The 14,997-nt window shown below is 38.3% G+C and overlaps 1 protein-coding gene across 3 annotated transcripts in view; it reads left to right on the forward strand.

Annotated features, from left to right (window-relative positions):
- kiaa1191 (KIAA1191 ortholog) overlaps nucleotides 1-14,997 on the forward strand; it is a 35,991-nt gene that overhangs the window by 9,385 nt on the left and 11,609 nt on the right. Inside the window, exons 2-6 of one of the 3 annotated variants that reach the window (XM_057850483.1) lie at nucleotides 44-84; nucleotides 170-307; nucleotides 1,382-1,632; nucleotides 6,394-6,505; nucleotides 6,676-6,803. In XM_057850483.1, the coding sequence (XP_057706466.1) occupies nucleotides 280-307; nucleotides 1,382-1,632; nucleotides 6,394-6,505; nucleotides 6,676-6,803 (519 nt within the window). In that variant the 5' untranslated portion in view covers nucleotides 44-84; nucleotides 170-279. The remainder of the gene's footprint in view (nucleotides 1-43; nucleotides 85-169; nucleotides 308-1,381; nucleotides 1,633-6,393; nucleotides 6,506-6,675; nucleotides 6,804-14,997) is intronic. The other 2 variants (XM_057850484.1, XM_057850485.1) reach the window with 2 other exon arrangements.

Here is a 14,997-nt window from a genome sequence, read left to right on the forward strand (position 1 = left end):
TTCCCTTTCCTCCCTCCCCCTCTCTCTCATGCACTATTTGAAGCTGGTCAGAAACTGGACACCCTACACAGGAAAGTCAAGCAGGTCTGTTTGGTGTGTTTTATCAATGACCTATAACACTAATGAAAGTCATTATAGGTTCATCCTAATGTTGTATGCATGACTGTAGACAGAACATCAAGCTCCGGTTTATCTGTGGAACTGGAGACAAAATCTGGACTTAAAGTGGACCCAGTAGAGTGAGCGAGTGCCGGTGAACTCCTCTGACCCAGTGTCAAAATGGCCTCAAGACAGGAGGACATACCAGGTAGCATGAGTAGTTACTGAAACGATAGACACATTTAAAAATTATTGACTAAAAACAAATTGTGGGACAATTAGATGGCCTGGATGAACATATTTTGCATGCAGTGGCGCGGGAAGTGTGGTGCTGGGGGTGCTGCAGCACCCCTGATGTTGGAGGGGGGGGGAGTGTTTTGGTAGATTTTTTTTCCCCCAAATAAATTATTAATTGACACATTAAAACAATATCGTATTTAACCTTGGCGATTAAATACATATGTTGATAAAGTTTTGTTGTTGTTGTTGTTAATAACATGGTCGCCACCTGACGCCTTGCTTGCTACCAGGTCACATTGAATGACACACTAGTGGAAAGGAAAAGTTAACTGTTGACAGACAAGGTGTTAACAAGGCGCAAAAACAATTTGGCAATTTTTTTCTTTACAAAACAGCGAAATTTTCTAAAATTCAATTTGAAGTCGATATTGAAGATGATTATGATAGTTTATAATAATGCCTAGCGAGGAAAAGTTAGCTGCGGATTTAGACTGTGGAGAACTTCAAATAGCTTGTATTGTGGCCATATTATATTTTGTTGTTGCTGTGGCCGTGTAGAGCACTGTTGGATATTCATGGGCAATTTATATGAGTGCTGTGAAAAGTGGGTGTTAAACCGAGGTTTATTGGACCTTTTAGTTTTCAAATGAGTTTGTGTGTCATTGTGCCGTCTAGCTCAGGGATTTGCATTATGATACAGAGGCGCTTTTATTTTCAATACAAAAACTCCAACACACATCGTAGGTGTAATAGAACTGTCTTTCTAGTAGACCAGTAGTAGTACCTAAAGTATCCAGCATGCGTGTGTACTGGCATTGTGCACGCTTTGTATGGAGAAAAAGTGTGTAGCATGACAAATTTGGACTGAAACTGATGTTTTTGGATGGGAAAAACAAAATAAGATCCTTAGCACCCCCTGCTGTGAGTGGTTTCGAGCGCCTCTGTATGCATGTCAATTATTTGACCATGTTATGGCTTACGAAAGGCTTTGTGAATACAAACTAAAGAGAATTGCAATATTTTATCAAAATTAATTTATCAGCTCTAGAACCTGGATCGTCTTCCGGCCTCTTCGGTGCGCTGTCATTGCCCATTGGACTGCCTCGCCACAATATGTGTCACGACGAACAAATGGATATCCCGATACATTCACCGCCTGAAGACTTTGGAGCTAACATATTATGGACAGACCCCATCATCCCAAAGCACAGGTTTAGGAAGACTGCAGAGGTGCATTCCAGTTTTGTTCGTGCTTCTTCATGCATACAATGTTTTGGGTGTGCCTGTATTACAGTAGGTGTTTTTTGTTTGTTTGTTTGTTTTGCTTTGGCATATTGGCAGTTTGAAATATGATTGCACTGTACTCAGCTCAACTCATTTTACAACAAACAGCCATTTGGCAGATATTTAGTCTTAAAACAACTAGGCTCCAAGCTGATCAATAACACAATCTACAGCAACCCATGTAGACAGGTTATCACTACATGTTATTATTAAGTAGTCAGAGATGGGTAGAGTAGCCAAGAATGTTACTGAATTAAGAGTAGCGGTCCTTCAAAATAATATTACACAAGTAAAAGTATAAGTAGTCATTCAAAAAAAAAAAACCTAAGTAAAAGTAAAGTATTCGGTGGAAAGAATACTCAAGTAACGAGTAACATTGTGAGTAACTGCTTACAATGTCATCTATATGATCTGCTATTTATATACTGTACTGTACTATAACTTATTACATAACCATATCAGGCAAAATACAGTGGCACCTCTACTAAGCAGTTAATTGGTCTGAAAGTAGTTTTGTGAACTGAAAATTCAATAAGTAGAGACACGTTTTCCATATAAATGCCCGAACCTGTTCCAAGCCCCCCAAAATTCAGACATAGATCTTTTATAAAGCATAAAAATGCATCAAAATGTGTAACAAATACATGTTACTATTTGATTATTTCACAATTCATTCATTTCATTTCATTTCATGGTTAATACACTAATAGAAAGCTATCGGAACACGAGGGGCGAATGAAGAGGACGCTGGGATACACAAATAGAGTAAAGGTCTGCCTTAGCCAATTGGATCCCAGGAAGATGCTAGGCAATAGCCAATAGCAGAGCAGCTATCAGCAGTGTTGGGCACGTTACTTTAAAAAAGTAATTAGTTATAGACCCTACCCACGTGACGTCACAACTCCTTCCTCCTGACTGGTGCCGCCCACTTGTCCGTCAACACATCATGTTTCGCTGTTACGGCTACGTACATTCCTCCTATTTACGACGTGTTTTTCTGCTCGTTAACATTAATAATCAAAATGGTGAAGGCGTGTGTGGCGGTCGGTTGCATGAAACAAAGAAGATAGACGGAGAAGACGGAGAGACTTGAAGTTCTACCGGATTCCGAGAGACCCGGAGAGAAGAGAGCGAGATGGGCTGCTGCAATTCGACGAGAAAACTGGGCTCCAAACGATTACCACAGATTATGTAGTAGTCATTTTATATCTGGTAAGATGCATTTAATATATATTTAGAGGGTTTTGGGCTGACAACCACAATTAAGATCATTGCTAGGCTAATCGCCGACAACATACACGTATGTATGTAGTGAGAGTGCTATCGCTAAACCATATAAACATTAAAAGCCCTAACTCCATTGACAAACGACATGAAATACATTAGACTTGACAGTGGATGTTAGCAAGAACAAAAGATTTTGAATTGAAAATTTCGTAACTCACCTTTCCAAGCACAAGATAGATTCCTGCCGAATTTTCGTGGACGAGGACCTGTTTCACCCAACCAGCAACGAAGTATTTATAAGCCTCCAAGCTCTTAAAGTTTTTCAAACTTTCGTGAGAATAGGCTGATTTTGTGTGGACAAGATAGTTGTACATATCAGGGTAGCTAGCAGATGTCAGGCAAATACGGCGGAGACAGCGGGTCGAAAAACATCGATTTAGGCATCAAATATGGATCTGGCGAATGGATAAACTGAAGCTTTTCCACATAACGCCTTTTATGCAACGCATCAAGTGAGTTTACGGCATCCGAAAGCACCGGGTCTTCCATGAAATGCATTTTAAATTCCTCGATCAATTGAAACCAATGCTAATACAGAGACAAAATGACGGACAAGGGGGCGGAACCATACAGCGAGTACGTGGTTTTGTGACGTCGGTGGGTAGGGTCTATAGTTACTCACTACTTCTTCCAAAAAGTAACTGAGTTAGTAACTGAATTATTCTATAGTAAAAGTAACTAGTTACCAGGGAAAGTAACTATTTCCGTTACTTTAAAAAGAAGTTGTTGTAAGTCAAAGAATTTGAAATTTTCTGAGCAGTATTCGAGTCAGTTGAATAGAGAAGAACAGACAGGTAGTTGTGTTATAGAACCTTGTAATATTTATTGCGTCTCACCAGCAACAGATTTATCCTACACTTGAAGTGCAACAAAAATAAACAGATTTGAATTGCTCACCACAGATGTCGACAAAAGCTTTGCCCCAGGACATAAATTACACTTTACATGCACGTTCTTTCCTTTAATTTCGACCAACTTGAAATAGTGTTTATATCGCCACCTCGTAAAGGACAAATTTTCCTCTGAATGCTCTGCTATCATATCCCTCTGCATCTGTTTTGCATGTGTGTGTTTGCCGCATGCGCTGTTCCGGTTTGTGTGTGAAAACACCGGCTCTGGAGTACGTGCGCTATTAGGCTCGAGCATTTACGTCACAGACTGGGGGATTACGTGAGATTTGACAACAACACAGCCATATTGGAAGCAGGTCTGGCTCGCGGAACATTAAACTTTAATCAGTTCGATAAAGAGACAAACTCGTTACTAAGGCGAAGAACAGATATGTGATAAAACTTAAGGACTTATTCAAATTAAGTAACGCACCGCTTTTGACCGTCAGTAACGGTAACAGCGTTGTAAAGGCTTAAAAAATAATAAGTTAGATTACCCCGTTACTGAAAAAAATAACGCCGTTATGTAACGGCGTTATTTATAACGGTATTATTCCCAACACTGGCTGTGGTATGTTATGTTGAGTAAACTCGCTGCAAGTAACAGCCCATACTGTATTTTTGCCTTTCGTATCCTGAATTTCTTTCGTAACAAGAGGGAATATTTTCTAGTCGAGACATATCTTATCCTGAAAATTCCATATGTAGAGACATTTGTAAATAGAGGTACCACTGTAAATAAGAAAAAATAAAAAAAATATTTGAATCATTACGAGAAAAATCTGCAAAAATGATACATCACCCATCCAAACAGCATGAGTGCCCTCTGGTTGAGAAAACAATATTTCCTACCATGAAATTAAAATTTATCTTATCTCCGGTTTTCCTTGGCCTTTCGGTGCCAAATAAAAACTAGGAGAGAGGTTGAAATTCACGCTTTTGGGTAATGTTGATGTAGTAGTGCAGCACTCTCCATGAAATAGTTTTTTTTGTTTTGTTTTGTTTTGTTTTGTTTTCTAACAGTGCTTTAAAGACCCCACGTGATTGGGCAGGTCGGCACGATCATAGAACTTCCGACTAAAAGCTTGTGTGTGGTCATGTAACTGTATTGCAGTGTTGTTTTTGGCAGTTGTCTGTTGGACGAAAATACTATTTGTCTTAGTCATATATTAGTCATTTCAAAATGTTTTTATTTTTGTCTAGTTTTACTCAACGAAATCTCATACATATTTGTCTAGTTCTAAGCCACAGGTACTCAAAATGTTTTCGTCTGTAAAAGTCAGTCCAAAAATAAATACAAGCTTCCAACAATTTCAAATGAACATTAACAGATGCGCACATATTGTAGCATCTACAAGGACAACGGCAACTTGGTGTTAATAATACAGATTCAACAGTAAAAGCAGTACATTATTTTCAAATAAACCTACCAAAATGCCACGAACTATGTATAAAAAAAGTTTTCCGACCATTATAATCTTCTGGACTTACTGACCAGAAAAGCCAAGTGACTGCTTTAGACCAGCCGGTTATTTAAGAGGACGCCCGCCATTCTGAAGCTAATGCTAACGTGAGTGTTACACTAACGCTAGGAGTTACATTTAGCGTCTGATGACCAGTCAGCACAGACCTTTAAAGGCTAAAGGAACATTGCATATTCTCTCTCGCCAAGATAAGAAAACAAATCTTACCGTGTTTTCAAACAAGCAAGATGGCGCGCAGCCTGGCTTGATATATATCCTAAACTCCGGTTAGGAGGGAGAGGCGCAACACATCTCACATGTGACAGGACCCAAACACTGCTATGATGCAAGCTGACGTACTCCACGTACAATATGAACATATGTCACGCATTTTGAATGCATGACAGAAACAAGCATTTTCGTCTCGTTGTCGTCTCGTCTGACAAAAACTGGCATTCGACTCGTTATGTTCTAGTCACCCGAGCCACGTTTTTAGCTCAGCATCGTCATATCGTTGCATGAAAAAATTGTTCGTTGACGAAATATTTTTGTTATCGTCACTGTTGACGGCAACAACACTGTTGTATTGTTACATCTGGTTGGTATAATGGAGTTGTGATTATTGTTGCGACGTCTCACTGGTTAAACTGATAGTGTCACTGTGGGGATCTCTGGGAAAAATAAAATAAGAAATGTAACGATTCTAGAGTAGCCCAAAGTAGCAGAGTATGAGTAGCGTTCTTCTTCACAAATATATTAATGTAAAAGTAAAACGTGTGGCATGGTAAAATTATTCTCATAAGTAGATTTTTCTCAACATGTTAAGTAAATATATCAAAGAAAATATAACTTGTTACTACCCACCTCAGAGTACAATATTAGCCAGCTCCTTCATTACTAAAAACAAAACACAAAGTTGGGTTTTTCAATGAAGCTAGAACAGATTATTTCCAGTTCCATTCATTTCTATGGGAAAAAAAGGATTTGAGATATGATAGTTTTGAACTACAAGCGTGAAAGGAATTAAACTTGTACCTCAAGGCACAACGACACTTTGAAACTAATACAAGGTCATCTTAAAGGTTTTGTGTATGCTGGTGCATTTACATTTCTTATGTAACTGCAACTAGGAAAATGTGACAAGTGGACAGATGATGACGGCCGAAAGATTGGAGCCAACTAGGTCTCCTGTTCCCGTTTTGAAATCCAAAGCCAGCTCTTTCATGAGCTCTCTTGCCATAAGTAAGTGGCTGCTCTTTTCTTGTACCTACTGTTTTATTCCATGGAACATATAGATTTTTCAATGTTAACAAAATGTTTGAACAGTAACAGCGAATTTAGCAGTACACTCTGTGCAACATGACCGATTATACTACTGTATTTTAATGTTGGTCATGATGGTGTTATTACAGAGCAGACCCAAGAGAATCTCCAAACTTTTGAGCACCGGGCAGGGCTGACTGATACTGGTTATACACCACATAAGGGCCTCTCTGCTGAGGAGACTCGCTTTCACCGTCTGGCTGATGGAACACAATCTGTGAGTATGGACTGAATACTAAAAAGAGCACCATGAACAGTATTATTAAGAACTATTTCTCCTTAGTGAATGTCAAGTGCGCCGTTATTGACTGATGACCCATTGCCCAAATTCAGCTAGTTGAAACAGGAACTGGTCACCAAACAGTCACAGGGCACATACACGCAACCGCCCACACTCACATTCACACACTGAGTGGAAATTGAAACCAAACTGCCTGCACTGAAGTCAGGCCTAAATTCTCCTTTCTACACCATCTGTGGTCCATTACAAACTTCTTCTAAATTCTTGAATACATATATGGAAATCTTGCACAGCTCTTGCATTGAAGCGTATATGAATTGAGAAAACTAATCAAGTTTTTTGTATTTTTTATTTACTTATTTACTTTATTGGGTAATTTTAATTTATTGCCACAGCCATGACCAGGAGAGGCAATGTAGATACAGTAATTGTAATTTTCAATCAACAGCTCCACCTTCTACCTGCACTACAACAACTTATATTTGTTAAAAGTCTGTTTGGGGAGATTTTTTTTTCTACAGACATATTCATCAAATCCAGAATTATAAAACAAGTGTCATTGCTAAGTGGGCATGGTTTGAAATTGGTCAACAATGCCTTGGTTCTATATTGGTTAAGTGTTGGCTAAATGGGTTAAAGCTGGTTCCATCTTTGTCTGGGTACTTTAAGGTTTTTACATTTTATCACCCGTATAAAACAGTTTCCTAATTTGACACTTGCGAAAACCCGCCCTCCAGCTGCAACACGGTGGCCCCAGATGTATCACTTTTCTATTATTCCAACCAGGGGTGTGACAAAAAATTGACATGGTGATATATCGTGATACTTTGCATCCTAAAAGGTTATCGATAACCTCATGCCAAGAATCGAGATATCATTTTAAAAAGGTGTCAATGTTTAAAAAAAAAAAAAAAAAAATTTCGGGGCGTTTACGGGTCACTCTCTGTTCATTTTAGGGCATTTACAGATCACTTCCTGTTTAGTTTGAGTCTTTGGCTATATATTTCCAGGCCACTTCCTGCTCTGTAACCCAAAATAAACAGGAAGTGACCCATAGAATGCCCCAAAATCAACAAGAAATGACTGAAAATTAACCGGTAATGACCTGAAATTACCTTGCTGCCTGGCATTGGCTGCCACTGATGGCCATAGAAATGCGAGGGGCCCGTTTGAAGTGGGAGGGGTTCATATGCTGCCACTCTCCCAGTTCAAATTGATTGGACGTCTACTAGAGATAAACTCACAGCAAAAGGAAGAAGATAGCTTGTTTTTCTGTTTATTAGTTGTTTTGTAGAATATCCTAAAATGATTTACTGACTGATGTATCATCGGCCAGTATGAGATCATCGTTATCGTGAGCTTTATATCGCAAATCGTCTCGTATCGTGAAGTACCAAGAGGTTCCCACCCCTAATTCCAACCCCGCAAACCCTCTTGTGGCAAGTCTTGTTGTCACAGAAAGTTTATTGTATACTATAAATTAGACGTCAGAGTCTTGTTTTGAAGCTGACAACCAGATGTAAAAGATCCGAGCCGTCACATTAATGGAGTTAGTGACAAAATTTGCCGGATGACACTTAATTACATCTGTCATAAGCATTCATGAATGCCCATGACAGTGTCATGTCATAATTATGACAGTGATATGACAGTCTTATGACACCACTGTCAAATAAAGTGTTACCTACTAGCCCAAATAATTTAACAAATATGCCAAACTAGACTAGTGGCTTATAGTTCTAAAATTACTGTATGTTTTATTGACAATTTCTTAAAATAGTTGCCTTATTTCAAATCCTTATGAGGCTCACTTCCACCCAATCGCTGCAAAATATACGTGTTTGTTATTCAATTTAATATTGCTATTCATGTATTTTAAGATATTCGTCAGGTTTATTTTACACAACAGAACTTTCAAATGTTCAAATCAGCGTTACTTCAAATTGCTGAAAGGGGAGAAAAAAGTTGCACGTGTCACACTTGGAGCGGACTCACGTGCAGAATTCAGTCTTTTAATGAACACAAATAATCAGAAGCAGTAACAAACTGAGGGCGCTCCAGAAGGAGGAAATAACAAGCTATGAAATAAAATGGTACAAACGGGAAACAAGAGAGCCAGGCAAAAACGCACTGGAGTAGAATACTATAACAAAGGACTTTGCATTAAGCATAAAAAACAAACTGTAGAATACTATGAATAAACTCACAACGTAGAATATCTTGGACTATGAATATGGGCTGTAGTGAAGACAAAGGACGAAGACACTTTGGCACGAGACTAGGGAGTGACAAACAATTTAAGCACATGATGAATAGGACACAGGTGGGAACAATTGGTAATCATAATCAGAGACAGGTGAGACAGCAGGAAGGGTGAGTGGTGGAAACAGGAGGGTGAGGCTTCAAAATAAAACAGGAAGAGAATATACCAAGACGTGACAACCCTCACCCAGGCGTGACAGCGTGTATTGACCAGATTTCTTTACCTGTAAATTAGTGGTGTTTATAAAGGGCATTTCATACAAACTGTTTACCATAGTTGAACACATTTATTAAAGACTTTATTATGCGGTGATTCACTGTCAAGAAGATAGTGTCACAGGACTGGCAAGCAACTTTTCTTGATTTAAAAAAAGATCATCTGATATTTTAAGACTGAACTGAAGACAGAACTCATCCTGTTCATTTCCTAAAAGGATTATCAGCATGTTTTAATCTGACTGTGATGTAATATGTGTTTACGCCTCCCCTTTCATGCATGTTTTTATGCAAATGTATAATTGATATGAAATACCATGTAGAAACGTATCCATCGTACTGTAGATGTAGTCAGTCACTTTATGCAAATTAAATAAAAGACAAACAGAATTCAACCATGCAGGAGCTACTGTCAGTCACAATTTACACCAATCTCCGTATACATCAGTGCTTCTCAATTATTTTCTGTTACGCCCCCCCAAGGAAGACGTAAATGTTTCGCGCCCCCCCCAACTCTCTGCCGCCACTGTAAATAGTATCATTTGTCTATAATATTACTATTATAAGTACGCCTCAGCCTGACATTGTGTCCTTGTTTTCTATTAAAGAAAAAAAGTAACACAGATCAACTTATAATAAAGTATAACTTTATTAACATTGTTTTGCTTGTAACAGAAAAGACAACGCGCATCAATTTGCCTGAAGTTAAAAAAAAAAAAAAAATCACATCCAAACTGTAAAAATACACGCAAGGTGCATTTTTGACCATTTGATACTGAAAAATAAAATGTAATAAAATCAGTAAATAATAACAAATTCAAAATGATTAGAAACATTTACTCTTCAAGACAACATGCCAAAAAATTTGACCGAAAAAACCAAAACGGAATACAAGGGGGGGGGAAAGTGTCTTTGGACAGAAGCAAAGTTTTTATTTTCGCTGATTCACCACAGTGCTCACTGGTTTACTGATATAACACTGACAAAGCGGGACGATTGTGACAATTGGCAATATTCGGCACGTTTTCGCTGAAAAACAATCAAGCGGCTTATCAATGAGATTGAGGTCTAATGTCTTTAAGTGGCGTCTTAACTGATTTGGCTTCAGACTCTCCGCTATAGTCATTTTTAGACTCAGTAAACAGTGGTCTTTCCTCATTCCCACTATATTAAAAGTCAAAGCCAAAAGGCAAACGGCCCGGAAAAAGCGCATTCTCGGCGGCCAAGGGAGAACCGTAGGTGAGGGCGGTGTTCGTGACGATCCCAAGCCGAAAACGGCACTTCTCGGCCGGACACGTGAGAACCGGTGTAGGTTCACCTACACATGAAGACAGTCGGTCGCTGCGTGAGTCCAGCTCTGCATAGTCTCTTCCGTGTGCTCTTGCTTACTTCAAAAATACTGCACGCACTTTGAAAATGAGAGCGCCACTGCCACCCACGGAGTGGATGTGCAAGTACACTTTATTCTAGTACGGCAAAAAAAAAAAAAAAAAGCGTGTTCCCGAGGTCACTCGCGCCACCCCTGGCATCGCTCTGCGCCCCCCTGGGGGGGCGCGCACCACCATTTGAGAAGTACTGGTATACATACACGCATCCTATTCTGTTTAGAGATTTTCTAGTGAGTGTGGCCAAAGCAGATGAGAAAGGAGGACTCATTAATTTCATTGTTGAGCCTTATCTTGCACTTTTTTTTAGCCTTATCTTGCACTTTTTTGATGGATTTGTGTCCAAAATATGATCTGATGTTATTTTAAAGTCACTTGTTGTAGCACCTTTAAGAAAATTTCTCAAAATTGCGACAAAAGCATGACAACTGACACCTGCCGAAGGCACCATATTTACCTACACAATGAACACATAAAAACCCACACGCACGCACCCCTCCCCACAGACACACACACAGAGGTGAGTACAGTAGCCAAAATTTGTACTAAAGTAAGAGTAGAGTTACTTCAAAATTATATTACTCAAGTAAAAGTAAGTTATCCAAAAATTTCCTTAAGTAAAAAAAAAAGTACTTGTTGAAAAGAATACTGAAGTAATGTGTAACATCCTGAGTAACTGCTTAAAATGTTAGATTTATTTTAATTATATGAAAATGAATGATTTTTTTTTTGTTTTTTTTTTTTAACATAACCACATTAACCCTTAAAAGTCTGGGCCTATTTTGTTCGATTTTGTAGCTGGGAGCTACGACAAAGTGTTGGTAGCCTATAAATCATTCTTTTCCTTATTTGTAAAACAGATTCTAAAACACAACTTGTTTTCAATATTATGGATTTAACAGAGGCACAACACTACCTCTACGTAATAGTACGACTTTTTTCCCGTTGTAACAGTTGTACTTTTTTTTCTCAGCGCAACAGTACATAGTACCAGACTTTTTTTCTTGTAGTAATAGTATGACTTTTTCTCATACTATTACTACGAGAATAAAAGTCGTATTATTTCGTTGGACTTATGTCGCTGAATAAACTGCTACTTACTTATGTAGTGCTTCGCCTCCGTTAAAATCCACGATATTGAAAGCTTCTTGTTTCAGAATTGGTTTTACAAATGAGAAAAAGGAAATCCTTCATATATTGGCTCATCTACATCAAATCTTTATCAATAGAATGATTTATAGGCAACCAACACTTGGTTGTAGCTCCCAGCTCTGTAGTAGCTTTTCAACATAAGTTATGTAATGGCGAATCTAAATAATACTGTGCATCTCCTGAGTCTATATTTCAAAATCTGCTTCATAAATAAGGAATTCTTCTGTCTTTGGCTCATCGACAATAAATTATAATCAATAGATGGCTTTATATTGATACTTCATCGTAGCTCCCAGCCAAGGTACATGTACTTAATAGTGTGTAGTGGTTTACCCTATATAATGATATGAGTTAAAAAAAATGAATGAATGAGAAAAATAAAGAATGGGCGAGAAAAAAATGACAGAAGTAAAAAGATATACATATAAATAGTTAACATTGACGCAAAAAAAAAAAAAAAAATCACATCAAAGCAAAACTACAAAAAAAATCTTTGAATAATGAAAAAAAAAAAGTTAACATCAAAGCAAATTCAAATATTGGAATAAAATAAAATAAAATAAAAAAGGTTGAAGAAAAAAGTGCAGGATATATACAATGGGGCAAATAAGTATTTAGTCAACCACTAATTGTGCAAGTTCTCCCACTTGAAAATATTAGAGGCCTGTAACTGTCAACATGGGTAAACCTCAACCATGAGAGGCAAAATGTGGGGAAAAAACAGAAAATCACATTGTTTGATTTTTAATAATTTATTTGCAAATCATGGTGGAAAATAAGTATTTGGTCAATACCAAAAGTTCATCTCAATACTTTGTTATGTACCCTTTGTTAGCAATAACGGAGGCCAAACATTTTCTTTAACTCTTCACAAGCTTTTCACACACTGTTGCTGGTATTTTGGCCCATTCCTCCATGCAGATCTCCTCTAGAGCAGTGATGTTTTGGGGCTGTCGTTGAGCAACACGGACTTTCAACTCCCTCCTCATCCCGTAGCGTCAAAATGATATCAAGAACGGGGAGCAAAAATCCCAGAACCACACGAGGGGACCTAGTGAATGACCTACAGAGAGCTCGGACCACAGTAACAAAGGCTACTATCAGTAGCACAATGTGCCGCCAGGGACTCAAATCCTGCACTGCCAGACGTGTCCCCCTGCTGAAGAAAGTACCCGTCTGCGGTTCACTAGAGAGCATTTGGATGATCCAGAAGAGGACTGGGAGAATGTGTTATGGTCAGATGAAACCAAAATAGAATTTTTGGGTGAAACACAGGTTCTCTTGTTTGGAGGAAAAAGAATACTGAATTGCACCATACCCACTGTGAAGCATCGGGGTGGAAACATCATGCTTTGGGGCTGTTTTTCTGCAAAGGGACCAGGACGACTGATCTGTGTAAAGGAAAGAATGAATGGGGCCATGTATCGAGAGATTTTGAGTGAAAATCTCCTTCCATCAGCAAGGGCATTGAAGATGAGATGTGGCTGGGTCTTTCAGCATGACGATGATCCCAAACACACAGCCAGGGCAACAAAGGAGTGACTTCGTAAGAAGCATTTCAAAGTCCTGGAGTGGCCTAGCCAGTCTCCAGATCTCAACCCCATAGAAAATCTGCAGAGCGAGTTGAAAGTCCGTGTTGAGAAGAACAGCCCCAAAACATCACTGCTCTAGAGATCTGCATGGAGGAATGGGCCAAAATACCAGCAACAGTGTGTGAAAAGCTTGTGAAGAGTTACAGAAAACGTTTGGCTTCCGTTATTGCCAACAAAGGGTACATAACAAAGTATTGAGATGAACTTTTGGTATTGACCAAATACTTATTTTCCACCATGATTTGCAAATAAATTCTTTAAAAATCAAACAATGTGATTTTCTATTTTTTTCCCCACATTCTGTCCCTCATGGTTGAGGTTTACCCATATTGACAATCACAGGCCTCTCTAATATTTTCAAGTGGGAGAACTTGCACAATTGGTGGTTGACTAAATACTTATTTGCCCCACTGTACGATAAACTATGAAAGTAACTGGCATAAAACTGCAATGTCAGTCCAAGTCAGTTTGGACACCACATCATCTCCACTCCTTCATGCAAATTAAGTAGCATTTTTGAATGTCGAATAGAGTCATGGAGGAGCTATCCCTCATGTGGAGATATCCCTTACGTGTTTACTATCAAGAATTGATCAGTTTGGACACCACATAATCTCCACTCCTTCATGCAAATTAAGTAGCATTTTTGAATGTCGAATAGAGTCATGGAGGAGCTATCCCTCACATGGAGATATCCCTTACGTGTTTAATATCAAGAATTGATCTTATATCATTCTATTTTAGGCCAATTTCAAGTAAAACTCAATTTACCTACCCCACATGTGTACAGGTTCCATAGTTGTCTTTGTTTACCTGAAATTTAGCCGCAAGTACACAACGCATGTTTAAAAATAGCAGAATTAGGTGCTTTTTTTGTTTTTTTCGCTTCGACTTAAAAAAAAAATGTTTTTTTGCTTCGATATAATTTTTTTTGCTCTGAAGTAAAAAACAAAAAACAGACAATGTTTCGATGTCAAATTCTTTTTTTTTGCTTCAACCTTAGGTTTTTTTTTTTTTACTTAACATGCTATTATATCCCAGGGCACATGTTATGTTTGTTTTTTGCCTAAACTATAATATTTCTTAAAAAACACTTTTTTTTCTTCAACGTCAACTTTTTTTCCCTCTTCTCTTCTGTCTTTTTTTTTTCTTGTTCTTCCATGTCCCATTAAGGCAGGGGTCAGCAACCCGTCGCTGTAGAGCCACATGCGGCTCTTTAGCACTGCCTTAGTGGCTCCCTATAGAAGTTTTTAAAAAATGTTCAAAAATGGAAAAAAATGGGGGAGGGAAATATATTTTTGTTTCAGTATGGTTTCTGCAGGAGGACATTTTCTAATTTATAACTAATGTATTGAAGTTAAACTTGAGGTGGCATCATACAACAGAGTAGTCACGTGTGTGTCATTCTTTATAGGATGCACTGCAGAGAAAATGAACATTTATTCATGAAGGCTCATTATATATTTGTGGCCAATTTAGTCATTTTGATAGTAGGCTACTATAAAGCTAATGTACTAGATACCAAGGGCGTAAGTTTGGTTTCAACATTGGTAGGGACGATAT

Source organism: Corythoichthys intestinalis, chromosome 11 (genome assembly GCF_030265065.1).
Source record: "Corythoichthys intestinalis isolate RoL2023-P3 chromosome 11, ASM3026506v1, whole genome shotgun sequence".
NCBI lineage: Eukaryota > Metazoa > Chordata > Actinopteri > Syngnathiformes > Syngnathidae > Corythoichthys > Corythoichthys intestinalis.